This window comes from Canis aureus, chromosome 19, assembly GCF_053574225.1.
Source record: "Canis aureus isolate CA01 chromosome 19, VMU_Caureus_v.1.0, whole genome shotgun sequence".
Lineage (NCBI taxonomy): Eukaryota > Metazoa > Chordata > Mammalia > Carnivora > Canidae > Canis > Canis aureus.
This window is the reverse complement of record NC_135629.1, coordinates 20178861-20206821: the sequence shown is the minus strand read 5'-3', so window position 1 is coordinate 20206821 and position 27961 is coordinate 20178861. Positions and strand designations below refer to the sequence as shown.

At 34.7% G+C, this 27961-nt stretch overlaps 1 protein-coding gene across 6 annotated transcripts in view; it reads left to right on the top strand.

Annotated features, from left to right (window-relative positions):
- Nucleotides 1-25248, top strand: part of PPP4R2 (protein phosphatase 4 regulatory subunit 2) — a 52411-nt gene extending 27163 nt beyond the window's left edge. For 2 of the 6 annotated variants that reach the window (XM_077858055.1, XM_077858060.1), the window contains exons 3-9: nucleotides 9518-9688; nucleotides 16967-17060; nucleotides 18657-18694; nucleotides 19570-19644; nucleotides 19896-20039; nucleotides 20834-21123; nucleotides 21377-25248. In XM_077858055.1, the coding sequence (XP_077714181.1) occupies nucleotides 9518-9688; nucleotides 16967-17060; nucleotides 18657-18694; nucleotides 19570-19644; nucleotides 19896-20039; nucleotides 20834-21123; nucleotides 21377-21693 (1129 nt within the window). In that variant the 3' untranslated portion in view covers nucleotides 21694-25248. The other 4 variants (XM_077858058.1, XM_077858057.1, XM_077858056.1 and 1 more) reach the window with 4 other exon arrangements.
- Nucleotides 25249-27961: the final 2713 nt, after the last annotated feature.

Below are 27961 nucleotides of genomic sequence, written 5' to 3'. Positions count from 1 at the left end.
AGTACATAAGGTAAGCCCAGACATTTTATTATGGCCTAACAGAGGTCTTGGCTTACTATTCTAAGTCTTTTTTTTACTAATGCCACCTGGAAAGCTCTCTGCATAGTTCTACTGTGATATTCACAGATGTTCTCCCTGTCTTGAGTTTGAGTGCTTACTAAGTGTGACTTACTTTGCTGACAAGCACTGCCTGCTTACTCTGTTAATTATCACAGTTCTGTGAAGTAGGTACAGTTATTTCCATTTTTATAGATGGGGAAACAAAGGGATTATTTTAGATGAAAAATGAAAAAGTGACTGAGCTGAAATTTGAATTTAGCCATCTAGCTTATTTTCTTGGTTTTATCACATATAGGTAGACATTCTCAGGGTGGGGTGGGTATCCATTTGTCTTTGTGTTCATATAGTTCTTGGACCAAAGTATAAATTGTCGTTTTAGTAGATGCAGTGCTTTTAATGGTCTGTTTTTCATCCTTTTGAGAGTATATAAATACAGAAAATGCTTTCTAAGTAATTATATCTTTAATTAGCAATTTTAGAGTAGCAAATAACTCTGGGGCATACTTTAAAACATGAATAAAAATAATCTGTATATGACATAGCACAAAAGAGACACATACCAATCTACCCAAAGCCCTTATTGCAAATACCGTCAAAGACTCTTTGAGCCTCATCTTCATACTCAAGATTTTCTGGGATGAATTCTGTATACAAGTATACAGTAATCTCCCACCACTCGTGGATGTCTAAACTCTTTTTTTATATTTCGATAACAGAAATTGTAAAGCCTTAACATTTACATACTTATATTTCAGTCTTTAAGAAAAAAAACAAAACCCAGGATGCCTGGGTGGCTCAGTCGGTTAAGCCTCTCTCTCAATTTTTTTTTAAGATTTTATTTTTTTTTGTTCATGAGAATCACAGAGAGTAAGGCAGAGACATAGACAGAGGGAGAAGCAGGCTCCCTGCAGCCTGATGGCAGGACTCAATCCTGGGACCCCAGGATCACAAGGTGAGCCAAAGGCAGATGCTCAACCACTGAGCAACCCGTGTGCCCCAGCATCTGACTCTTGATCTCAGTTCGGGTCTTGATTTCAGGGTTGTGGGTTCAAGCCCCGCATTGGACTCCAAGCTGGGCCTGGAACCTACTTTAAAAAAAAAAAAAGGAAAAAACCCAACAATTAGAGATTCTTTGATTTGTACCACATGAGTTTGTCTCTGGGTCAGTGTGGAAAGATTTTTGCTGTTTTTTACCTTTACCTTTCTCAGTACATAGATTACACTTGAAAAAAATTAAGGTCACATCTCACAGCACATTTTCCTGTGGAAGTGAGTTGTGAGATAGATTTTAGTGAGTGTTTTATTTTTTAAATGAATCCTCTGCATTTTAGAATTTCTCTCTACCATTAAAAAATATGTATATGCATATTATTTTATTCTTTAAATTTTGTGAGACTTTGACCTTGCAGTTCTCTCTTTCCCAGCCTTGCTAATTTTCAGGAACCAGTGTAATCCTCAACAAAAGGAATTGTGTTTTGCAGTGGTACTTGATGTGTGTGTGTGGCGGGGGGGAAGGGTAGCATTTTCCACCTAGGGTCCTTTTGCCATTGTCTGGAGATATTTTTGGTTGTTACCACTCGAAGTGGGAGTGCTACTGGCATCAAGTTGTAGAGGGCAGGGACGTTGCTCAGCATCCTACAATGTACAGGACAGTCCACCATAACATAGAACCCTCTAGCTGAAAATGTCAATAAACGCTAAGTTTGAGAAATTTGTCCCACTAATTAAGCTTCTTTTACTTTTAGTTCCTATAATTTTTCACTTTGTTTTTCCATATTCTACTCATCCAGCTTATAGTTTACTTAGTCCTGAAGCCTTTCTTAGATAGCTCTAAGCCTTCATTTTGTATTTCCTTTCTCTGGGTTCTCTTGTACCATCACTGAATCTCTACAACTAATAGTTTATGTTGTCCTATTTGTTTATTGTCTTTGTATCTTGTTTTATAAACTCATGTTATTGGGATCCCTGGGTGGCGCAGCGGTTTGGCGCCTGCCTTTGGCCCAGGGCGTGATCCTGGAGACCCAGGATCGAATCCCACATCGGGCTCCCGGTGCATGGAGCCTGCTTCTCCCTCTGCCTGTGTCTCTGCCTCTCTCTCTCTCTCTCTCTCTCTCTGTGACTATCATAAATAAATAAAAATTAAAAAAAAAATCTTTAAACTCATGTTATTAGTGGAGGATCAGGGTTCTGAGCTTCCTAATTGCTGTTGACTCTGATTTATAATGTGAGTTGGTAGAATGCAGAAAGGGCCCAGACTCTACCTATGTTCTGGCAAAAGTGACACTGAAGGAATGGACCAGTGCCTGTGGATGGGAATTTGGAATTGCTATCATATGGATTGTGTGGAAAGTGATAGTAGCAGTGGTGAAAGTGGTGAGAAGAGCTACTCCCTTCGAGTAGGAAGCAGAGTAGATCCATCTCAGCCACTAAGCTTGTGCTGTTAAAAACCCCAGGACCCCCTGAGTTCTGAATTGGTTGTCCTCAGCCTGAGCCTTGCGGTTAGAGAAGATGTATCTTTGGTTCAGCTGTTTATGAGGGACAAGAGGGTTCATGTTGGTATATTAGTAAATTTTAGAAAGATTTTAAGTAATGGACCAAAGGTTAGCTAAGAGTTAAGCATAAGCAGGCTAACCAGAACACACTATTTTTTCAATTTTTTGCTTTGGTAGGGAGAGATGGGTGAGTAGAAGAAAGGTAACTTGACTCTTTAGACATGTTAGAAACCTTATGCATATGTAGGTTGCCAAAGAAGAAACTCAAGTTCATGCTGAGGTATTAACTGAATGTATATTTTACCTCTTGAAGCTCTTTTCCATCGGATTGGATCCTTGATGTGTACAACTATCAGGAAATATTTTAATTTGAAAAATTCACTTTCAGTATTTGTATTAGAATTTTATTGCTTTGGAGCAGGTAAATACCTTGCCATCTTCAGATAAGAGCTTCTGAGCAAGAAAATGTGTAACATTTCAAGGATAGTTTCAAAGTAGGAATAATTAGGGCAGCCCCAGTGGCGCAGCGGTTTGGCGCCACCTGCAGGCCTGGGTGTGATCTTGGAGACCCGAGATTGGGTCCCACATCAGGCTCCCTGCGTGGAACCTGCTTCTCCCTCTGCCTGTGTCTCTGCCTCTCTCTCTCTCTCTCTCTCTGTCTATGAATAAATAAAATCTTTGAAAAAAAAAGTAGGAATAATTAGACAAAAATTTTAGTGTCACTTTTTTATATAAAAACAATAGTTAAATATTTTTTTAAGCAGTACAAAATGGAAATTCAAAAGTTATCTTCATACTTGTGTCACATAGTAATTTGCTTTCTCCATGATATCATAAGAGTAAGAAAAAGACAATTTTAAAGGGATGGGGATGGTGCTGTGCTTCTTAATGGAGGACAGTTTTTGTCTTCTGTGTAACATTTGGCAATATTTGTAGATGTTCATGGTTGTCACAACTTTTGAGACAGTGGGGATTGGTCACTACTGACTTTGGGAGGTAGAGGCCAGCGATGGTGCTCAACATCCTACAGTGCACAGGACATTCTCCTATGACAAAGAATTATCAGGCTCACAATGTCAGTGGTGCCAAAGTTGAGGAACCCCAGAATGAGAGGGTTGCAGAGGACCTATTCAGGTACAAAAGAAATCTCTTGTGACAAGTGAACACAGGTTAAAATACTCAATTTTACTAGCGGTGAATGAAATGCAAATTGAAGTGTTTTTCTACTATTGTGACAGGAATTTTGAGAGAATTTAATACTTGAATGATAGAGGTGTTTCTATACTGATGACACTATAAAGTGGTACAACATTTCTGAGAGATTTTTGAAAGTACACGTTAGAAGTTGATATTTATACTTTAGACTCCGTAATTCCACTTAGGAAATCTATCCTAAAGTAATAAACAGATGCCTCCAAAGTTTATTAGGATGTTAACCGCAATTATTTTTAATTGTAATCAACTGGAAGAAAACCTAACTCGTTGAAATGGTGGTTATTAAATAATGGTGCAACTAAATGTGTTATAAATTAAAAATCCTACTCTCAAAGACTACTGATGATGTGACAATAGCCATAGTGAATAAAGAAGGAAAGAAAGGGGTATCAAACTAGAGCACTGTATTTTAAATAGAATTTAGTGAAAGATACACTAAAATATATTTTAATGATGATTACTGGGCAGTTTATGGGCAGTTTTCATTTTGTTTCTATTTTTTCTAATTTTTAACAACTGTACTAATATCAGAAAAAAATTATTTTTACACTCTAGCAAAATTATGTAGTAGTCCTATCATTTCTTAGCGTATTTCCTGAGTAATTTGTCCTTTCCCATATACCAGGTTTCCTTTTGTGTTATGTCTGTTTCTGGGCTTTTTGTTCTTAGATATATATGTATTTCTTTGCTCATTTAACTGATAAAATATAATATGGTATAATCAGGAAAGGGGAATATCCTTGATTGGGGGCTCTGCTTACAGAATTTTTCTGAACTAGTAATTTGTATTTTAAAGTTCTTAAAAATGCTGTTGATATGTAAACAATTCACAGTGTGTTCTTATTTTTGCCACGTGTTTTTGCTCATGTAATTCAGCATTCAGATTAAATTTACTTGGTTTCGCTCTTCCCTGTCATGTAAAAATCCTGACACTTTAAATCTCCTGATTTTATAAGCCTGTCACCTTGCATGAATGATTAGCCCCCTTAAATTTCTTTTTGTTTTTATTCATTCATTCTTTGCATATTTCCCGTTGATTTTTGCAAATGGTATAGTGTTTGCTATCCCCTAGAGGTACTGTGACTGTGATCTCTTTTGTTAGCTTTCCATATAGATTTTGTATGGAAAACAATGGGCTGAGTAGAAGTAATCTTAATAGAATTTGGAACTGTAAGAGGCAACCACGTTAAGGTGGTGGTTGTCACTGGCCACTAAAAAGTTCTAGAACCAGCTGAAAAAAGAGATTTTCTGCCATTGAGCTTCTAAAAAATTCTTTAACTTGAGAATTGTGAGGTAAGCATGTTTGTTTTAGTATAGACTGGTCAATTCCTATGGAGAAAAAAAGTCAGTGTGTAGTATTTCATAGGAGGATATCTTTATTAGTGATAGAGTTGTGCCTTTCCAAAGGAGAAACTGCATAAAGGAAAACATGGAAAGGAAAGAGAAAAAGCAGAGGGAGGTGAGACTACTTTTTAAAAATTGAGTAATAAATTTCAGTAAGTTAATGAGTTAATTTTAGCCAAGTAGATTAAATTATGAGTATTTTTTGGAAATTTTTATGTGGAGAAATTGATTTTAAAGTTTAAAGTGTATATTTTATGAGCATCTTTTTAGAGTTATTTTCATTTGAAAAATAAGGCGTTTTTGGTTTATTTCAAGTTTTTACTAATGAGTACATTACTAAGAAAATATTTTTTCCAAATTCTTAGTTGATTTGCTCATGGCCTGTTTTTGTGTTGAAATTATATAATATTCAGGGAAGTATTTTCTGTATTTGTTTTTATTACATAGTTGTGACAAAAAGCTGCATCTTTTACATTTTTGTGTAAGTGGTTTTTCATCTATATATGGTGTAGTCACTTCTGAATTGCATCTCTTGGATTTAGTTCAGAATAACTTTTTGTTATCTTTGAAATTTAAATTACAATGTATACAAAATTCATTGTAGTTTAATGGAACTTAATTCCTATCCAAGTTAAGATCCCCATAGTTTGCTTACCTGGGCTATCTTTCCTCATCTAGCTGTTCCCATTAATGTGTGTGGCTGTTTTGTGTCTGTGTCTTTGTGGGGGTTTTGTTTTTGATAGCATGGGTGGATTAAAAAACAGTTACTGGGGGCAGCCCCCGGTGGCACAGTGGTTTAGCGCCGTCTGCAGCCCAGGGCGTGATCCTGGAGACCCTGGATCGAGTCCCACGTCAGGCTCTGTCTGCATGGTGCCTGCTTCTCCCTCTGCCTGTGTCTCTGCCTCTCTCTCTCTCTCTCTCTCTCTGCATCTCTATGAATAAATAAATCTTTAAAAAAAAAAAAACAAACAGTTACTGGAAAGGTGGGGGAAAAACTCCTTGGTGTGTAGAAATCCTAATTTGTAAAACATTATTACTTAGTGGCTTTAATAAAACAAGAAATTTTAATTTAAGAAATGAAAAGTGAAAAAAAAAAAAAAAAGAAAGAAATGAAAAGTGAGGGAGGGATGCATGCACCTGGGTGGCTTAGTCGACTGAACATCAGACTCTTGATTTTGGCTGAGGTCATGAGATAGAGCCCCATATCAGGATCTGCACTGGGCATGGAGCCTGCTTAAGACTCATTCTTCCTCTTCCTTACTCTGTTGCGCTGTGCCCCCCACCCCCACCGCCACTTACGTGCATGTGTGCACATTTGCTAAAAAAAATTAATTAAAATTTAAAAAATGAAAAGCATAAGACTTCTCTTTCACTAGTCTTCCGTGGTGTGTTTTAGTTGAATGCTTGTGGGAAGTCCAGTGAAATTTAGAGATAAATTTTAGTAACCATTGGTAATTGTATGTTAACCGGAAATTATTATTAGGCATGTCAGAAATTAAAATGGGCTGCCTCTTCACACAAAACATTCCCAAAATAGACCAGGGAATGGAAGGAAGAAGTGATCATGCAAATCAGCTTTTAATAATCATCCTCACCAAAATTTTTTAATATTAATAAAATTTATATACCATATAATTTACTCATTTAATGGAATGGAATTGTCAAGTTACGTGTTAACTCTATCTTTAATTTTGAGGTACTGCCAAACTATTTTCCGACAGTGACTACACCATTTTGCATTCCCATCAACAATATAGAGACTTCTAATTTCCCTACATCCTCCCTGGCACTTGTTATTGCCCCATCTTTTTTATTATTCCTACCTTAGTGGATGTAAAATGGTATCTTGTGGTTTTGATTTGTGTTTCCCTAATTGGTAATAATGTTAAGCATCTTTTAATATGTTTATTAGCCATTTATCTTCTTTGGAGAAATGCCTATGTGAATCTTTTATACAATCTTCCACACTTCTTTAAAATTTAAATTCAATTTGCTGGTATTTAGTATTAACACCCAGTGCTCATCACATCACGTGACCTCCTTAATGCCCGTCACCAGATCCCTCCTACCCACCTCCCCTTCTGCTACTATTCCCCCCCCCCCCCCCCCCCAGAGGCAGGAGCCTCTCATGGTTTATTTTCCTCTCTAATTGTTCACCACTCAGTTTCCCCCCTTCCCTTATTGTCCCTTTGACTATTTCTTAATATTCCACACATGAGTGAAACCTTAATGATAATTGTCTTCTCTGATTGACATGTTTCACTCAGCATAATACCCTCCAGTTCCGTCCACATTGATGTAAATGGTAGATATTCTTTCTGATGGCTGAGTCATATTCCATTGTGTATATATATCACATCTTCTTTATCCATTCCTCTGTTGAGGGACGACTCTGCTCCTTCCACTTTTTGGCTGTGGTGGACATTGATATGAACATTGCTGCTGTATAGGTGTTCCATTGTTTTACTACATCTGTATCTTTGGGGTAAATACCCAGTGGTGCAATTGCTGGGTCATAGGGTGGCTCTATTTTTAACTTCTTGAGGAACCTCCAGCTTTTTCAGAGGGGCCGCACCAGCTTGTATTCCCACCAACAGTGTAAGAGGGTTCTCCTCTTTCCACGTTCTTGACAACATTTGTTTCCTGTCTTGTTAATTTTAGCCATTCTCATTAAAAGTATAAAGTGGTATTGTATTGTGGTTTTGATTTGTGTTTCCCTGATGACAAGTGACAGGGAACATTTTTTCAAGTGCCTGTTGACTATGTCATACTTCTCTATTGGGGTACATATACATAACATATGTATATACATAACAGATCTTGCCATTTTAAGTATATAATTTGGTGACATTAAATACATTCACAGTCTTTTTTTTTTTTATTTAAGATTTTATTTATTTATTTATGAGAGACAGAGAGGCAGAGACATAGGCAGAGGAAGAAGCAAGCTCCGTGCAGGGAGCCCAATGTGGGACTCTATCCCTGGACTCCAGAATCACGCTGAGCCAAAGGCAGATGCTCAACGGCTGAGCCACCCAGGCGTCCCTCGTTTTATTAAACTTTTAAGTGAAATGCTTTTTCGTTTTACTGTGAATTTGTGATGAATGAAGAAGGTGTATGACTGCTACTAACAGATAGGAGTTTGGTACTGTTGCCTTGATTTCTGCTAAAGTGTCTTCATTTCCCTGCTGCTGTTCTTGCACCATCAGGACAAATATTAACATAGTAAAAATGTCAACTCTTATGAAAATGGCTTATGAAATGGCTTTGGCCTCTTACACTACACTTTGAGAATTGCTGCACTAGTTTATAGGATTGTGGATGGGAGGGAAGAGTGCGGATTAGTACTTCTTTGTTTTGCTTAAGCAGTCACCTGTGTAAGATTTCTCTGCTGCCACTAATGGTTGTTACTTTCTCTTTGGGTAAATGGTTTGCGTTCTTGATTCTTGAATCTCCTAGAATTCAGGCTATTCAGACAAGTGTCATCACCAAATTTTTTTATATTAGTGGTAAAATGTAAGAGGACAGGGTTAAAAAGATGTTTATATTAATTTAGTAAATGAATAGATACTAAGAGTATATAAAGAAATAATGTATTTTTACTTTGCAGATCATGTTGAATAGGACCCATGAAATAAACCTTTTAAGAGACATAAGATCCAGAAAATACTAGCTGAAAGAAAAAGGAGAATGGAAGATTATTTTGCTATTTAACATAAATACACGACAAGAAACCTTTATTAGTTTATGTAAGCATTAGCTTGAATACTGAGAGCGTAGGGTCGCGAGTCATTCTGACTTGTCTGTTTTAAATGTGAACTTGTGCCAATTTCTAATAACCTATTGAAGATGGGACAGTAACACCTCCCTGGTTAAGTTTTTTAGGAGTAATAGAGTTGAAACAAAATATTTTTAAAATGCTAATAATTGAGATGTAGCACATAATGGGCTTTCAGCCACACGGTTGTCCATTTTAAAGATTTTTATCAGAGATTGGGGTTTCATTTGGTTCAGGGGTGGGGAGAATTGAATGTAAAAGTTTGGAGCTTGTGAATCAGATTCATCAGGCATGGTACATGCTACTGAACAAAGATGTTCTCACTGCTCCTTATTCAGATCTTTTTTTTTTTTAAGATTTTATTTATTCATGAGAGAGAGACAGAGAGGCAGACATACATAGGCAGAGGGAGAAGCAGGCTTCCCACAGGGAACCTGATGTGGGACTCCATCCCAGGACTCTGGGATCACACACTGAGTCAAAGGCAGATGCTCAACTACTGAGCCACCCAGGCGCCCCTAGATCTTAATTTTATTAGCATCGGTGTCCTAGTGTATTCTGTATTTGTGCTTTGTGTTCAAGAATTGTAAAGCTACATGATACTGTGTTTTTTATTTTTTGCTTATAGGATTCAGTGGTCCCAATTTAAAGGCTATTTTATTTTCAAACTGGAGAAAGTGATGGATGATTTCAGAACTTCAGCTCCTGAACCAAGAGGTCCTCCCAACCCTAATGTCGAATATATTCCCTTTGATGAAATGAAGGAAAGAATACTGAAAATTGTCACTGGATTTAATGGGTATGCACTTAATATTATTTTAAGGATTTAATTTTTAGCCAACCATTACATGTTTTTATTTAAGCTTTGATCATGGATTATCCATTAAGTTCTTTGTCTCTGGTGACATTTAGTAGTTAGTGATTTTTAGCTTACAAGTATTTAAAATAATTTAGCTTACAAGTATTAAATAAAGTACCTACTTTGTTTATTTAGTTTTAACCACCTTTATGGGTATCAGTGGCATTTGGACTTTAAATGGATTTGACGGTGGAAACATTCAGGATATATGTTAGTTTTTTTCTTCCCATTTTATATGTGATATTATAAATCTTTATACTTGCCTAGAAGCTGGACATCATTGAGTTTTGAGTAACATTTTTTTTAAAAAAATGAAAAAATAACAATTTATGAACTTATTATACTTAGACTTCCCATTAAAAGAATTTTTTTTTGGAGTTCCCCCTTTACTCCTAAATAACAAATAATCATTTTTAGCCCTTTGTAAAACATTGCATTGAAAAGATACACTGCATTAAAATAAACTGCCATTTTAAAAAATGTTGCTGCGTGTCATATTCTGTGTCATTTTTAACTATTTTTCTTTTTAGGACTTTGTATTTATAGAGTTTTCTTTATTGAAAGGAAGAAGTATTTATAAAGTTGAATTGTTCGATATTTAGATTGACATTAAAATTTGGAGTGTGGGATGACGATACCAAATTGAATGACATTTATGGGTATGTTAACCATGAATTCATATTTGGGGTAGGTTTTATTTGAAAGATTTCATTTGTAAGTATTTTTAGGTAGCATAAACAGTCTTACTCTTTTTTGTTTTTCTTACTTTGGGGTGACTTTTCTTTAAGTTTGTAATGTTTTTGCTTTTAATTAGTAAAAGCTCTCTATTAAATGCTTCATGGTATTTAGTCGTGAAAAAGATCATCCATTTTCTAAAATTATTTTAGAATATTGTCAGCATTTAAATTTTCCCTCTTTGAAGTGAAATGGTCTATTCACTTGTTGTCTTGATTTCTTGAACCTTAAGGATTCTGTAAAGCAGAGTGAATTGCCTTTTCCAAATACGGCCTATAACAGTAAATGCCTGAACACAGGTTTTCAAACAAATGATGACTAGATCAGATCAATTAAAGGAAGAAAAGCATGTTTCTATATTTATATTTTATTTCTAGTAGTTCATTCTTATAATAGTACACAAAGAGGGATTTCAAGGGGTAGAAAGAATATAATATACATTTCTAGTAGTTTTTAAAAAGATAGTTATATGTCCTCTAAATTATGACATGGAAGAATAATGAATATAAATTAACTATGTGTCTTTGCTTGTCTTTTGTCAATGTTAGACCTAAGACCTTTCTAAAATAAGCAGTAAGTTTGTTACTGTGGGTGGTTGACTGAAGTAGTGTGGCTATATATTTATGAGCAGTTCTGGAAAAAGTATATATAACCATTTGATACTTTAAAAAATCTTTTAATTATCACATCATCTCTAAGACGTATAATTGGTTACAACTGAAGAGAGCTCTTCATCTTTTGGCATGATAGTCTTTCTGAATATTGAATTTTTTCTCTAAGGTTACTTTAACATACATGATTGACCAGATTTTTCTTAGTCCTAAAACTTTCACATTATTTTATATGTACGTTGCATGCACACACAGATATTTCTTGTAAATTTCTACACCTGAGAGTGTACCTCTTCATGCCTTTTTAAAGGTCATATATTAGATTTTTATACTCTTAAATCTAGATCATGGATTTATAGCATGATCCTTTTTTATTTGGTATTGTTTGCTTTACAGTTAGTGTAGATGATTCAGGGAAGAGAGAATAGGTTCTAGATTTGGTTACTTTGTTCTCTTCTTTGACCTGTTATATTGGTACTTAGTGAGTTTTCTCTTCAGTTGGGGAAAACAGGAGTTTTTGCATTTTTTGTGTGTCAGTATTGAGCATATTACTTCTTTTAGCTAAATGTATTTGTTTTCTTCGCTTTCATTTAACATAACTAATTGAGAATTGGAATTAAGTAGCCTTCCCTCCTCATTCGACTCCTGCCTTGTCTTGTCCTTTAGTCATGTGATTTGATTTGATGCTCTAATAAAATGTTTTAAATTGAAAGGTAGGACATAGCAGAAGCTTATATTTTTTTCTTGACATTTTTTATTTGATGCCAGGACAATGACAATTCAGATTATTGTAGGCACTATAAAAGGTGGTTAACTTTATTAAAAGTGTTGACAGTTGCTACAGATTTATTTTGGGATGGGGAATGGTGCAGATACTAGTTTACAATTACTTAGCATTATTTAAAGAGTCTAATTTGTTTTGTTTGTACTTGTCATTTTACATTGATGTTTTCAATAAATCTCAGAATTTCTGATATTTGATTTGAGATAGAAAATATGTACATAAGGGATGCCTGGGTGGCTCAGCAGTTGAATGTCTGCCTTCGGCTCAGGGCATGATCCCAGGATCCCAGGACAGAGTTCCACAACGGGCTCCCTGCAGGGAGCCTGCTTCTCCCTCTGTTTGTGTATGTCTGCCTCTCTCTGTGTCTCTTTCATGAATAAATAAATAAATATTTAAATATATATATATATACACACACACATAAGAATATTTATGTGTATGTGTATTTATACAAATGTTAAAGTCTGAGTACAGATTAGAGCATATTGCTTTATGTAAAGATAATGTCACATGATTCCATTGGTATTTCTGACTTCTGTAGGACTTAAGAGTAAACAGAACTGAACCTGTTCAGCCTTTGATAACTGAGATATATAGATGTAGATTTTTTTGTGTATGTGTGTGATAACTGAGATCTATTTTAAGCTAGTTTTTACCTAAATAGTTCAGGTCAGGTTTAAGTAATTGTGTTAATAACTAAGGCACGGTATAAATGTAGCCCTTCATAGGAAACAAGGACATCGTAAAAATGACATCTTTATGCATAAAACTAAAGTAACCTGGCTATTTTAGCATTTTTCCTAACAGGATGTCTGATATTATGGTTATCTCTTAGTTTTTATACTAAATGGTCTTTGTGTTCTATTTTATATTCCTTTATCTTTTTTCATGAGGAAAGTTGCTTGCATTATAAAGGAGTAAGGTAATCAGTTATCTGATTTTTATCTTAATTTCTGAATTAAATGAGCATTTTTTTCTGAATGCCTTCTTTCCAACTGAATACCTTCTATTATACATTCAGAATATTTGTATATCTTAATGATAAAATATTTTTAAATAGACTGAGATCAATTATAGTCAAACTATAATCTCAGGTTAAAATATAAGATAGGAAACTCTTTGCATGTTGGCCTTCTTGTTTAAAATTTCTCCTATTAAAAATAGCATTGAGTTGATCGTTCATGCTTAGATGTTTTTCTCTGATGTACAGTCCCTGTCCTGATATTTGAATTGTCATAGCTTTCAGGTGTCTAAGACTTAATACCTTTTTGAGAGAGCACATGAGTGAACATAGGGTCAGGAGTGCACAGGGAGAGGAGGAGAGAGAATCTCAAGCAGGCTCCACACCCAGCACAGAGCCCTATCCAGGGCCAGATTTCACAACCCTGAGATCATGACCTGAGCTGAAATCAAGAGTCAGATGCTTAACTCACTCACCCAGGTGCCCTGATATTTTTTTATTCAGTGAATGGATATTGCAGTCAAATTCAATTATACTAAAAAAAAAAAAAAAAAACAAATTCAGTTATACTCTATAACTAGTGTAAAATGTGTTCCTTACTGTCCTTGGAATTAAAAGGACTGTTTTAAAAGACAGATAAACTTTTGGTTTTCTTCCTCCATAGTTGGTCTTTGGAATGCTTTCTACAGCTCCATTAATTAATTAGTGGGTTGCATCAGGATGATGATGGGAACTAAGATTTAATGAACACCTTATAAAATCTTCCAGGCACTATGTGGTTTATATACATTATATGTATTTAGTCTTCCTCATAATCAGTGTGAAAAGTACACTTTCAGAATCTGTTTTCTAGATATGGACATGAAGCTGTAAGAGGGATAAATTCAACGTGGACATGGTCTCCCAGTGGGCTAGCAAGTATGCCTTTTTTAACCACACTACCTTATAATTGGTACATCAAAAGTAGACTGGTCATTAGTGTTCTATAGTATTTGAGTAATACCATTTGAAAGGACCTGTCATTTTTGGGTCCTTGATTTAATGTAGGTTTTTTTTTTTCCCTCTAGGTTTTACTGGATTTTGTAGACACACCGTTTTTTAAAGTTGAAAATGCCAGTTACGTTCTTTTTAAAAGTGCCCCTCCGTCTCCCAGTTCCTTATGTAATCTTAGTTTTTATCTTAGATGGTAGGCAAATAAGATAATGTATTGCACATTAAACTGTGAATGTATTTTATTTGAAATAACCCCACATATTTTTCTACTGAGTCATTTATTTTTATAGTATATCATTCCACTGAAATCCTTAACTCATTCCCCCAAATTTAGGGATTCTGATTCAGATTTTTCATTGTGTGCATTATTGCTTTTTTTCTTCTTAGCACATAGGATCTTGATTTAGTGATTTTCATTGGAAAAAGGTTTAATATTTTTAGGAGTTAGAGTAAACTGTTTTGTATGCTATATCTAAAGAGTAACAGAGTAACAGCAAACCTTTGGTACAGTTTTTGTACCAACCATTCATTTTCAGTTTATTGGTTTATTCTTATGCTTCTTTTAAATATTTAACTTAAATGTTTCAGGTTCTTGCTTCCCTGGCATACAGGTTATTCTGTCTTGATAGTATGTACAGAATTTTATTAACATTTGTAATTATTTATCTGCTCTCCTACCAAGTAAATATTTCTAGCTTATTGTAGGCTTTCATATTTACTTAAAAAGTTAAAAAGTGCAACTGTGTAAAGAGATCTTCACTGCAATTGTCAAGATTATAATAATGTTTTCAAAGGATACTTTTATTTACAAGTAATATTTGTATGTTAGCCTCCTCAGGCAGAAGGGTGGGTATTATATGACATTTTAGTGCCATCTATTGGACACTTTGTAAAATACCTTCAAAAATTCCTTAAAGTATCAAGAAGTAAACTCATTATCTTAGGCTCTTATTGCTAAGAATGCTATGCAAACATAATACACTTCTCCCCTAAAAGCAGTATCATTCACCAACACATGCATTGTTAATAATTGGCTACACTTCTGCTTACCTTCCTGAATAGAAAATTAGCCAAAACATTTAGTGTAAATATTGTTAAGTAGAAAGTTTAAAGATAATTAGGTTTTAAAGCCATTTTTAAAAGAAAATACTGATTTTTGGTGTTTGAAAGAAGTTTAGTTGGAGGAAAAGACAAAGCTAGGTAGTATCTGTTTAAGTATTTGTCAGTTAAGTATTGTTTGAATACTCTTAACACTTGGTGCTATTTTGCTTATTTTTGAATAATGTATACACTTTTAATTATAGTAGCATTGTGAGTTCATTAATGAGGGAATAGCATAGGTAGAATTTGTGTATTTAAGGTTTGGAAAGTAATGAACTTGAAGAAGAGGCTGAGGTGCAGGTATACCATTAATACTCAGAAATTCATGGTGGTAGTGCATTTCAGGTGTGTGTGTGTGTGTGTGTGTGTGTACACACATGACTTAATATGCTGAACCTAATATAAAGGAGGAGATCATGTCCTTAAGCTTTCAATCAAATCTGAGGAAAGACAGTTTGTAAACTCGTATTTTTTTATTATGTATTTAGCTTGGGAAATGTTTTTCTAATTTTTTAAATACAGTTAACAAGTTTTCTGTATTAGTTATAGGTTTTCAATTATGTGGTATCTTTATAGGAATGAATAAAACAGACCAGTAAGCTGTTTCATTATTAGTAAGTAACATTGTCGGTGTGACTTTCTAGTTTAAAGATTCTTACTTTTGACTATATACTATAGTCTGACTATATTTTCAAAAGGAAGAAACCCAAAGGAATTTCCTCTAGCAGTCATGGTGAACATGAGAGTTCTGTAATTTCTAGCTGCTTCTGAGTATTTGTGACATCAGGCACCCACTCTGTCTTTTAGTTAGCACTCAGTCTTTTGTTGATAGAATGATAGCTTTCTGATTTTTAAGGTTTTGGTGCTACTTGAGAAAAGATTATTGGCCTGTCATAAGTAAAATGTTTGCTTTCGTGTGAATAACATACTTTATACCCTTTCAAAATCAGTTATAAACTTTATACTGACTTTTTTGTAAGAAAAGAATAGTATTGATGCTGAAAATATGAGAACTAACTAGTTTTGTCCCATTAAAAGATAAAAAATATTTTAAGTATGTTTAGAATAATAGAGGAGTGGACAAGGAATTTGAAGTTAGAGACGCTGGGTTTGAGTCTTGGCACTGTTATGCACTAGCCACTTCCCTTGTGGGGGAGAGTATTGTGTCAAAAGGCCTGTTATACACAGTAAAGAACTTTGTGAATATTAACTCTTACTTTGAGGTTTTGTAATTCACTTTATAAGGAGAATAAATAGATTTGAATGGCAAATACTGAGGTTTGAAGTTTATGTTTGTACTTTTTAGCTGTGTTTGACCTATTTAATGCATTCATGTTTGCTGTTCAGATTGTAATTCTGAGGAATGCTAATAGTATGTGAGATAATTTTTTTAATATTTATGAATGATTTTAGTTCCAACTCTCAGTTTTGTATTTGGTATGATCAAGTGAAAATTTGACTATGGTAAGGCACTTATCAAAATACTGTGTTTGCGTGTATTTTACTTCTGATGAAATAGAGTGTATGTAAAACTAACTATGGAGTAGAATCCTATTTATAATACTTTTTCATTGGAATCATTTGCCTTTTCCATCTGATAACATTTGTAGTTTTATTTGGAGACACTGTAAAGAAATCTTTATGTGCAAAGGAATGCTTGAGGAAAAGCTCCTGTATTTAATAAACTGTAACTTGATTATTATTTGTGTTATCTTGTAAACTTAAAATTATCATACGCAGAATGTTAAAATATATTTATTTCTCCATTAGTTTTGAAACTTGAAAAATTGTGTGTGCCTTTTTTTAATAGCTTTTTAAGGCAAAGGATTTTCTTGTTAAAAAGATAGATAGATGTGCTTATTGTCTTGCCTGTTTTTTAAGTCACTCATCTATTCATCTCCCTATTACAGCATTTTCTTTTTCTCGCTTAATACATGGGTGACTAGATAAATCTTTAAATAGTAAGAGTAATAATGTTCCTAATTCTCTTGATAATTAATGACCTCAAACTTTAAAATTATATTCTTTTGCAGTATCCCTTTTACCATTCAGCGACTATGTGAATTGCTAACAGATCCAAGGAGAAACTATACAGGAACAGACAAATTTCTCAGAGGAGTAGAGAAGGTATTTATTTTATCACTGGGATTATATTAAACTTCAGTTCTATTTCAGAAGGGAGTGCTGACTAAGCTGTTTCAGGCTCCTATTCTTCAAATAGGTTCTCTGAAACCTACCTGAAAGTTTTCCCAAATTGTTTTCCTAATTTGGGAAAAACTAAGTTTTGGAGCGAGATTTAGTAAGAGGGACCCAGAGGGAGGACTTGTGATCAGTTAAGTTTGAGGAAAGCAGCTTATTATTGTCTCCTCAAAATTCCTAGTATACATTAACATTAAAGGCTCTGCGAAGTTCATAATTGATATTTTAACTTCAGTTGTGTTTTGCATGCTTGTTTACCCATTGAATTCATTTCTTTCTGGATTTCGGAGTTGCACAACTTTGGGAAATCTGATGCAAAAATTTACCTTAGATATTGAGAAAGATGTAGATCAGACTTAAGAATAAAGCAAGCATTGTTTTTATGTAGGATAGGGGATATTTGTAGTTGTAAGAGAAGGACATTTTGAAGCAAAGAAACAGTGTGATGAACGAAGATATTAAGGTGTTTGAGGAAATGAAAAGTAGGAAATTTACATGTCTGGAGTAAAGAACCAATGAAGGAGCCCTGTGGGAACCAAGATTAGACCAGTGGGTGGCTAATTCCCTCTTTGATTGATCCTAAAACATAGGCCAGTGTTCATTTTATGGTTCTAATTCAAACTCAGTGTATTTTTGTCTTGAAGCAAGAATCCAAAACCATTACTTAATGTTTACAATAGATACTAGGGCCTTACTAGATTAGTTTGGTTGAGCTACCATGCCCTTGATTTAATAAGATTCCTGAAGGGCCAGAAACTGAGATGATTAGTCATCAGTACTTATTTCCGCTTATTGGACTCTTAATAATTAGAGTGAAGAATAATTAGAATTCAATAATTTGAATGAAGGGGTAAAGTAGTTGTACCAAGAGTGACCCTCTCACCAAATCAGGGTTTCAATGTTTCATAGTTAGGTGACCATGGATCAGCTACATAACCTAAGTCGTGGTTTAAAGTATGGATAATAATCAGGCTGTGGAAGGGATCAAATGTAAAACATTTAACTCTGACTCATACTACATTTTTAATGAATATTGACTGTTAATAAAGTTGGTACTCTTTGGAAGATTATATTATTAAAAAGGTCTGAGCCTCTTTTTTGGGGTGTATGATGCAACTACACATCAAGTTTTTGATTGGGTACTGCTTTTTAAGGAAATTCATTATACTTGGCCTAAATACTTTATTCTCTAAATACCTCAGCGTGATTTTGATTTCAAATAAGAGTGTGGTTCCACAGAATTACATCTGATATATAATGTCAGGGCTTCAAAGTAGCTAGAGTTGAGTTAAAATAATACTAGCAAAAGGAGCAAATGGTTTAGTAGGTTATTAGATATAGTCTGTTACTGTTTTAGTTTCTGTTTGATTTTAAAAGTTCGTTTTTAACCATTTAATTTCTTGTATTAGTGAAAATTGGAGTAGATAGGAGCTTCATCTGCCAGGATTCTGAGCGCTTAAAAACAAATGATTAAACTTTGTCATAGTGCTTCTCATATTAAAGCATCAATTTTTGTTATTGCAGAATGTGATGGTTGTTAGCTGTGTTTATCCTTCTTCAGAGTAAGTATAGAGATTTTTGCATTTCTGTATATACTAATTAATATATCATTTCTAATATGTCTTTAAAATTAGGTTACATTTATTTTATATGGAAGGAAGCAGGATGACATCTATAAATACTTGTAAACCTACTCCCCAGTCCCTCAAGTAGAATATTACCAATGATATGACCTTTATGTCTTTCTAGTGAAGAGATTTGGATTAAAGTGATTTGTTGGTTTACTATAATCTTAACATTTGTGGATTTATATACTGTCTTGGTACTCAGGGCCCTGAGATCCCATCCTAAATACCTTACCATGGCATCTCTAGGTCTTAAGTCCTAGGTCTGGAATGGCTACTTGATGACTTTCCTCTTTGTGATGGAAAAGTATTTCCAGTTGTCAAGATTTATATAGCAAATTAATGTATTGATTTAAGACACAGTCCTTGGCACTGTTGATGTTTTCTTTTGAGTGGTTACCATGGGAATTACCGCAGGTTTAACAATGTCCTTGGCTTCTACCTACTGGATACCAGTAGTGTACCCCTCTTTCCCTAAAAAATGTCTTCTCATATTGCCAAAATCCTGTGGGACTGTGGGCTAGGTGAAGGGGAGGTGAAAGGAGAAAGTTGTCAACTGTTGAGAAACACTGGGTTTATAAAATTTCTGTGATTTCATAGACAATAACTGAGTTTGTTTTTAGAACTCTCACAAGAATATACTTGGGTTAAATGAGATTAAGGTAATCCCATAATTCTGTGTCACAGAATTCTGTTTGGTTCTGTGACCGTGAGATCATACAAAAGATCTTTTAGGCCTATGGTTCTTTTGGTTAAAAAAAAAAAAAAAAAAACTAAACAAACTATAATGGTGTTTTCTTCTTTTCTCATAGGAAAAACAATTCCAATAGTTTAAATCGAATGAATGGTGTTATGTTTCCTGGAAATTCACCAAGTTACACTGAACGGTGAGATTACTGATTTTAATATCCAGAGAGTTTGCATTTTCCTAATTTTGAGAAGCAGGTTCAGTATACTTTCTTAAATAAAGTTGGGCATTTTATGGAAGATATAATGTATACTAAACAATTTTACAGCCCATAAACCTGAAAGTCCAATTTAGAGTAAATACTTCCGTGATGTGTTCACATAAGCAAACCTTGGGAGGGTGACTTCTTAACCAAAATAGGAAAATGATGTTCATTTATCTTAACCCTAGGTCTAATATAAATGGACCTGGAACACCCAGGCCACTTAATCGACCAAAGGTTTCTTTGTCAGTCCCCATGACAACAAATGGCTTGCCTGAGAGCACAGACAGCAAAGAGTCAAACTTACAGCAAAATGAGGACAAAAGTCACAGGTTTGTATGTGATTTATATTTAAAAACAAGAAATGTTTTCAAAATAGGTTGACATTTATCGATTGTTTTCAGTACTCATTATTCAATACATAGTATTGTTTTAAGGAAACTCAGCAAGGTTTTAGTGTGTGGTATTAGGAGCTGTCTGTCTTTTGGACCTTTTCGGCATATTAGCATATGAACATGTTCATGGAAATGTCTTAAAACTGCTAATGTGGGAGGGATCCTATTATAAACAGGATCTTAAGAAAATAAAGTGGTTATAAGTTATGATGATTTTTAGTTTTGAAAGGAACCTGAAAAGAGAAAAGATTTATACATGAGTTGAAAATTTTTTGAGTTTTTTCTCATTGTAAATCATTAAAGGAAACTTTATTTATATCCCATCTCAAATTTTCTGCATCACATTAAGGAGAGCAGTGAGCGGTTTTAATGAGTATGTCCATCTGGAACACTTGGAGTTCTCTTACAGGAAGACATTTAACTGGAGAATTGAACAGAAATGTCCTATAATTTGTTGACTAGCTTTAGTGGGAAATATTCATGAGAAGTTTAGGTCCCCTTGAAATTATTCTCTTAAATTGAACTCTAATTAAAAAAAAATAAATTAAAAAATATATGTAACAATGTAAAAAAAAAAAGAAATTATTCTCTTGTGTTTTTCTCTGCCCAGATGTTATAATTTAACTTTGACACTGAAATAAAAATTTTAAAAATTATTAGACCTTAAAAATGAGAATGTGGAAGATGAAGAAAACAATATTATTAATGACACTTTAAAAAAACATTTACAGTGACTCTGCGACATCTGAATCCGAAGGTTCCTCAGTGAGCCCTATAAAAAATAAACATCCAGATGAAGATGCTGTGGAGGCCGAGGGGCATGAGGTAAAAAGACTCAGGTTTGACAAAGAAAGTGAAGTCAGAGAGACAGCCAGTCAAACATCTTCCAGTGAAATTGCTTCAGTTATGGTAGAAGAAACAGAAGCATCATCATCATCTCAGGATAAAGACAAGGAAAGTAGTTGTACCAGACAGCACTGTACAGAAGAGGATGAAGAAGAGGAAGAAGAGGAAGAAGAAGGTATTTAGAGACCATCTGTAAAAGGGTGGAGTAAGGAGATCCTCAAATTCTTGTACTTCATTTTGCGTGAAAGAATTTAACATAATGGAACTCCTTTTAATGCTGATGTTGGGCTTTTCTCCCACCTGTATGTAGTTGCTGCTGAGTTTCAGGGGATATGATTTGAACTGTAGAATATCAGAATTCATGAAACTTAACTGTGGAGGTATTTTGAAAATAAAATTTAACTACAACAACATTTGCTTATTTTTAGAGTCTTTTATGACATCAAGAGAAATGATCCCAGAAAGAAAAAATCAAGAAAAAGAATCTGATGATGCCTTAACTGTGAATGAAGAGACTTCTGAGGAAAATAATCAAATGGAGGAATCTGATCTGACTCAAGCTGAGAAAGATTTACATTCTGAAGGTAGTGAAAATACAGGCCCTGTAAGTAGTGGTTCTGATTGCCATGAGACAGAAGAATTAGGATCCAACTCCAGTAAAACTGGAGAGATTCTCTCAGAGTCATCCATGGAAAATGACGACGAAGCCACAGAAGTCACAGATGAACCAATGGAACAAGACTAACTATTTAGAAACACGTAGATGCAGTATTTTACATACAGTTCTGGTTTTACACTGTATAAAACTTTTATGTAATAAAGTGGACCTTTAGTTTTACAAGAGAAGCAGGTTGTAAAATAAAGTACTTTATGGGATAAATCCTGAAAGAGTTGTACATGTAAGAACTGTGAATATCAGCTCCTCTGGGTCCTGCGTACCGCTGACTTTTTTTCGGTCTGGTCAAATCAGTGGTTTGTGTATAGATTTTTTTTTTTTTTTTTAAGAATTAAAGTTTTTAAACTGGAAGGTAATAATTATAATTTTGAAAACCTTTTGGAGATTATCACATTTAGTTTATACATATGCAAGAAATCTTTTGTCTGTCTCTTTCTGACAACTCTAGCAGTTTTCATATTTTGGTCATAGTTTCAACATTTTAACATGTGAATTATAGGGTTTCATGCTGGTTTCCAGATTTTATTGTTTGACTATGTACAATGGAACTTTAAGTCATATATACATACATATATATATATTATTCTAAGGGGGGAAATGTTATATTTTTCTGTTTCTATAAGAGATGAATACAGTGGATACTTTTTCTATTGGTAATGATTGAGTTCACCTCTTTCAGAAGACAGTTTCAGTTTCTCTTCTGAGTAATTCAAATAAAATCTGGCCCTTGTGAAACCCTGGAAATAAGTCTGTTGAAATACCAGGTTAAACACATTCCAAGAGATCTGTTCAAACTAAAATTCTTTTGTATACTTCTGAGGTGCCTGAGAAAAAGACTTCATTATTTATGAGAAAATATGCTTTATCTTGGAAACTGTGTTCAAACATTAGCTTACTATTTTGTAGAATGAATGCTGACATGAGACCATCTCAGAAGAACCCGGCAGGTTCCTTGACCTTTTGCTTGCTTTTCTGAACATTGTGAATATTACACATTTCTTTCTAAATTATTCTAGAGTATGCAAATGTCAATGGTATGAAACCCCACTGTACTGGAAGAATTAATATATTACTATAGTAATGTACTGGAGCTAAATGACTGAAGCTTTAGGGGTGCATAGAAACCACCGTAATTTGTATGACATTTTGAAGTGAATTAAATATTTTTGAACATGCTTCTTCGACAGCCAGTGTTATATTTTTCAGATTAACACAAAGCACAATGATTACTCTAAACTCAATATTTTCAAATTCACATATTTAAAGTCATGCAAGCTGCAACTTCCCTGTCAAAATTACTGGCTGCCAAATTTATACCTGTTTCTTCAGCTGTACCTTTTGATATTTAGAATTTTTAAATTTCTGTAAAGTAGATTTTGTAGACTGTAATGTGTTCACTGCCTTTGTGAAGCGGTATATAATTGTATAATTTCTGTGTGTAAACTGAATGCTTGGGCTTTCAATACAGTATTCATATAAAGCAATAAATATTAATGTTATGAAATATTCGAGTACATTTTTATCAAAATACAAAAGAATCCCTTTTTTAGTTTCAGATACCTGAAGTACGCAGATGAACTTATAAAACTGATGCAAACAATTTCTGACACTGTATCATAATCTTTGGGGTGATGTGGGTGGTGACCACAGCTTTTGCATTTTGACTACTTAAATTGCTATGACTAAAATTACCAAAATAATTTGGCTCCGTTTATGTTTATAGGGTAATATACTACTGACTGACTTGACTGTCAGGTTCACAGCAGCTAAATGAAATATTTAAGAATATGTCTAGTAGTTGAAGTAAAAACTGAATATCGATTTATTGTACCCAGGAGGGGAGAAAAATCACACATTGTAAATTCAAAAAATTTTTTTTGCAAAAATGTTAAAATGAAGCAAATTTTAAATGTGACATTCATTTGTAGTGACCTATTGACCTGTTATTTTGTTGAGGGATATTTTGCCAATGAGAACAGATTTTAAACATTTTAAGTTTAGAAATTTTGAAATTTTCTTTAGAATATTTATGAAATTATTGTCAATAAACATATTCTTTAAGATCCTGTGACCTTTTGATATTTTTTTTGTTTTGATTGTGCCATGGACCATTTGTAAACAAATCAATTTACTTCTGTTGGTTATAAGTTGAAGATTTAGCGTCATGACTTTGAGGTCTGTGGTTTTATTTGTAAACTTGCAATTGCTATTTTTGCAAGGGCAAATGTATTTCTTTATTAAATAAAGTACAATAATGGTGAATGTACCAAAATGCCATCACTTAACTCTATGAGAGATCTGCATTTTAATCTATAGTTTAATAGTTTTAATATTTATTAGATATTCATATGTTGATCATAGATCGAACTTGTTGCTGTTTATACAGATAATTGTAGAATGCTCATGGATATCTCCTTTAGGATAGGTGAGATACTTCTGTAGTTAAACTGGGAAACCTTGTTCAGCTGGTTTAAGATACTGATGCCCATTTGGAAGTAGATTTCCGCAAGTATGCATAGGTGCACTTACACAGACTTTGCTTGATGGAAACGTCAGTTCTAATAGTAACTGATACGGATGTGGATTTTTTAAAGGCTAATTTTAGGCACATTTTCTTAACATATCAGCAAAGTCCTATTAAAAGATCTAAATGAAGAAGCAAGACCTCAGTGATTTAATTTTTTTTTTTTTTTTTTTTTTTGGCCTTGAGCAGTTTGTTTACCTGTTAGAATTTAGACTCTGAACCCAACATGTAAAAAGAGGAAATGCTGATGAGGATACAGAATATATGTAATATGTTTTTAGCACTTTTCCCTTTTTAAAAAAAGAAAACCTTATCCTAGTACATTTAAAAATCTATTCAGTTCTGAAAATGTAGCAGAACAGAAATGAGTAGTGGAAAATGTCCTATTTTAAATGTTGATTAGGTAAATTTAACCTAGTTAGGGTTTATTGTAACTTCGCCTTTCAGCAGTGTGGACAGAGGAGTGGAATTCCCCATCAGGAGCCATAACCCTTTGGCTTGGAAAGGCATCCCAGAATTCCTGTGCCAGAAGGTGCAGCCTGAAGCATGGAGGTTCAGAGTACTTTGTTTTGCCGGTGTAGATAGGCATGTATTTATGCATTTTTGCATTTGTAAAATCAGTAATTTTTCAAATAATGTAAATGTAATATACTAGTTTACTTATAAAGGTACTGGGCAGAACCTGTAGCTGCTACAATGTTTGATTATGAGAAATGTAACGTGATAAGGATGAAAATGCAACTTGTAGAACCAAAGGAAATAAAAATTTTGGCTAGTGTTTCAAATTGTCTTCTGAACAGGAGTTTCTTAATGACATGGGTTTTGATCAAATGAAGCTCAGTTCTCTCGAGATTTGTGCTAATCATACAATGGATGAATGCAAAAACACCTTGTGATTTTATGTGGAATTCTTATATTAGGTTTATTGGATTATTGGCCTAATAAGAATGCTAGTATGTATTGGTTAGGATACATCTAATATTTCACATTTACAAAATAATCAGTACACTTTCTTCAGAATTTTATTTCAATTTGGAGCCTAGATTACTTTGCCAAATGTATTATTTTCATAATGCAATAAAATCTAAATTAGAAGAATATCTTTATGTGTGGAATTACTTTATTTACCATAATAGTTCACACCTCTTCTCTCCCAGCTCCTCTTCCCCAGTCACTTCAGATGGTTTAGGATCCATAAGCATTTCCTGGTCTATAAGGGAAAAAGAATGTTTTGTTTTATTGCAGCTGTTTAAATGATGATGGTATTTCCACAGGGAGGGTACAGCTGGTTTGAATGGACAACTCAAACCTGGTATCTGACAAAATCCTGATTTACCTTGTAAAAAATTCTCTTGGCATAATTTGGCACTAATTTGCATGCACAGATCTACAACATTTGTATTAGGCTCATTTTAGAAATGTTTCCTTTAGACGACTACATCATTAGAAGTGCAGAATTGCCCTAAAATGGAGAGAATGGATTGTTTTCTCAGAATACTGGATTCTTGTTTCTTTATGTATTTTGCACAGTAGGTGACACTTGAGGCTTTGATTCAGAAGATAGTACTAATTAGCATGCGTTTGAATTTAAATATTCTTGAGTTGCAGTTTCTTCATATTTGATCTGTAATTTATCCCCAGTCAACTTTATTATTCAGTAAATGGGATTGGTAGTGCAGAGTTCTGGGATAATGATACGAAGTCTGATTATTGCACTAAATAGGAAGAAGATGCACCAACTTTGGCCACTTGCCTGTCTAGAATACTGTTTCCTGTTGTGTTCTGTTTTAGAGCAACAGACTTTTTTTTAAGTTCAGAATTCAGCAGTACAGTTTGTGGTTAGTTGGATTTGTAAACTTAACAGGCTTTTTCTTCCCAAAGGCAATGGATTTTTAAACTAATGTGACACAAATGCTGGCAATTCCCTGTTTCCCAGTCTACCCACTCCACTATTTTACTAATTTTTCTACTTCGACAAGCTAGTCCTATACTTGGTAAGTGGTTAATAGTTGAAATCAGGTGGACTTTGGATACTGTCTACACAATTCATTTTGTGATTCCTAAATTTACTAATCCTACAGTTCCTTTCTTCCCAATTGAAGGGTTGTAAATTGATCCCTGAAGTCTTTCTTTGCTGCTAGGTTTATGGAATTGAGAGCAGTACTCACAGTTGGATGCCCTTGACAGGAAATCCACAGGCAGGTAGACTGAATCACCAGCAAATGAGTGTCCCAATAACAGAAGACTTAGGTCTGTAGGATCAGCCTTCCCTGGCCTATAGAAAAGCACAACACACCTTCTCCTGATAGTGGGCAAGTGTTTCTTTAAGTGGGACGTATAGTCAAACCAGCAAAATCTGCTTTAATGTGGTATGATAGGACTTGATAATTGCATCAAGAAATGCAGTTGAATGGGCTTGCAAGTGTTAATGCTGCATATATTTGCTGAGAATTTGAGGGTTAGTGGTCAGTATTGGGCTATCTTCATTTCGGATATTTTTCTTTGCAATTCTTGTAATGCTACAGCATGAAAGGGTAAGCTTAGTTGATGGTGTAACAATTGCCATGTGCATTTAGGAATACATAGTCTCCCACTTTTCACCTTGACTGGATATACCTAAAATTAAATTGGATAGCAACTTGTAGGAGTTGTGTATTCGAGGGAGCTAAAAGAATAGATGTATTTCCTATCTTAGAGGAATTCAGTCACCTTTGGAGAACAAGAAGCAATGCAAGTTTTTAACTAAAGGTGGTCTGTGACGAAAAGATGCACAGGAGAGACCTCACTTGAGTGCAGCTGTGGCTGTCTGGAAAGGCTTCTCAGATTCGGCCTTGAGAGATGAGCAGGGAGGTAGCAGGTGTCATGGGCAGAACAGAAGGGCATAGGAGTTGCAGTGATGATGGTAAGTGTGGTTTGCCTTCCCCAGCGGGACCACCTTGGGTAAGCTATAGTATTTCTTTGAGCCTTAGTGTTCTCATTTTTGAAGTGGGGAAATAAGAGTATCTACCTGGCAGGACTCTGGGCATTCAGTGTAATTAGGGGAATAGATCAGGATCTGATATTTTAAGAAATTCTTTTTTATTTATTACAGCGCATGAGTTGGAGGGGCAGAGGGAGAGAGAATTCTCAAGCAGACTCCCTGCTGAGCGCAGAGCCTGATCTGGGTCTTGATCAGGACCGGGAGATCATGACCTGAGCCAGAGTCAAGAGTCAGATGCTTAACCAACTGAGCCGCCCAGGATCTGACATTTCTTTTAAGGAGAAACATGGAGAGGAACATATGTATTGTTCTGGGGAAGACAACAGTTTCACCAGAATCAAAGTTGAGGTTTCAATCCTGGTCAATAACAGAATAATAATAGCAAGCACTAATTGAGCACTTGCTTTATGCCCCTCTTATCCTTAGCTTGTGTCACCTCTTTTAACCTTCCCATCAGCCCTATGAGATGTATAATATTAGCCCCATTTTACAGATAGCTAAAGTAAAGGAAGGCAACTTGCCCTGGGATCCTTTGAAAGGGGCAAGGTCAGAATGAGAATCAGGGGTTCATGACTCCAAAATCTCATGTTTTTCACCCTCCTTATGCTCCGATCCTTTCATCTTGCAAGGCCTGTCAAATTAGAGTGAGGCCAGCGGAGAGGAAGCTATTCCACATTTCTGAACTTTCTCAGAGCCATTCAGACTGCCCACGTTTAGGTACATTGAGGGACTTTGCCAGTCCTGAACCCAAGCATTTGGTTTCACACTCCATATTTCACTGTCTGGTTTCACCTTACTTTTTCCAGCACCCATGGTTTCCCAACAAGATATTT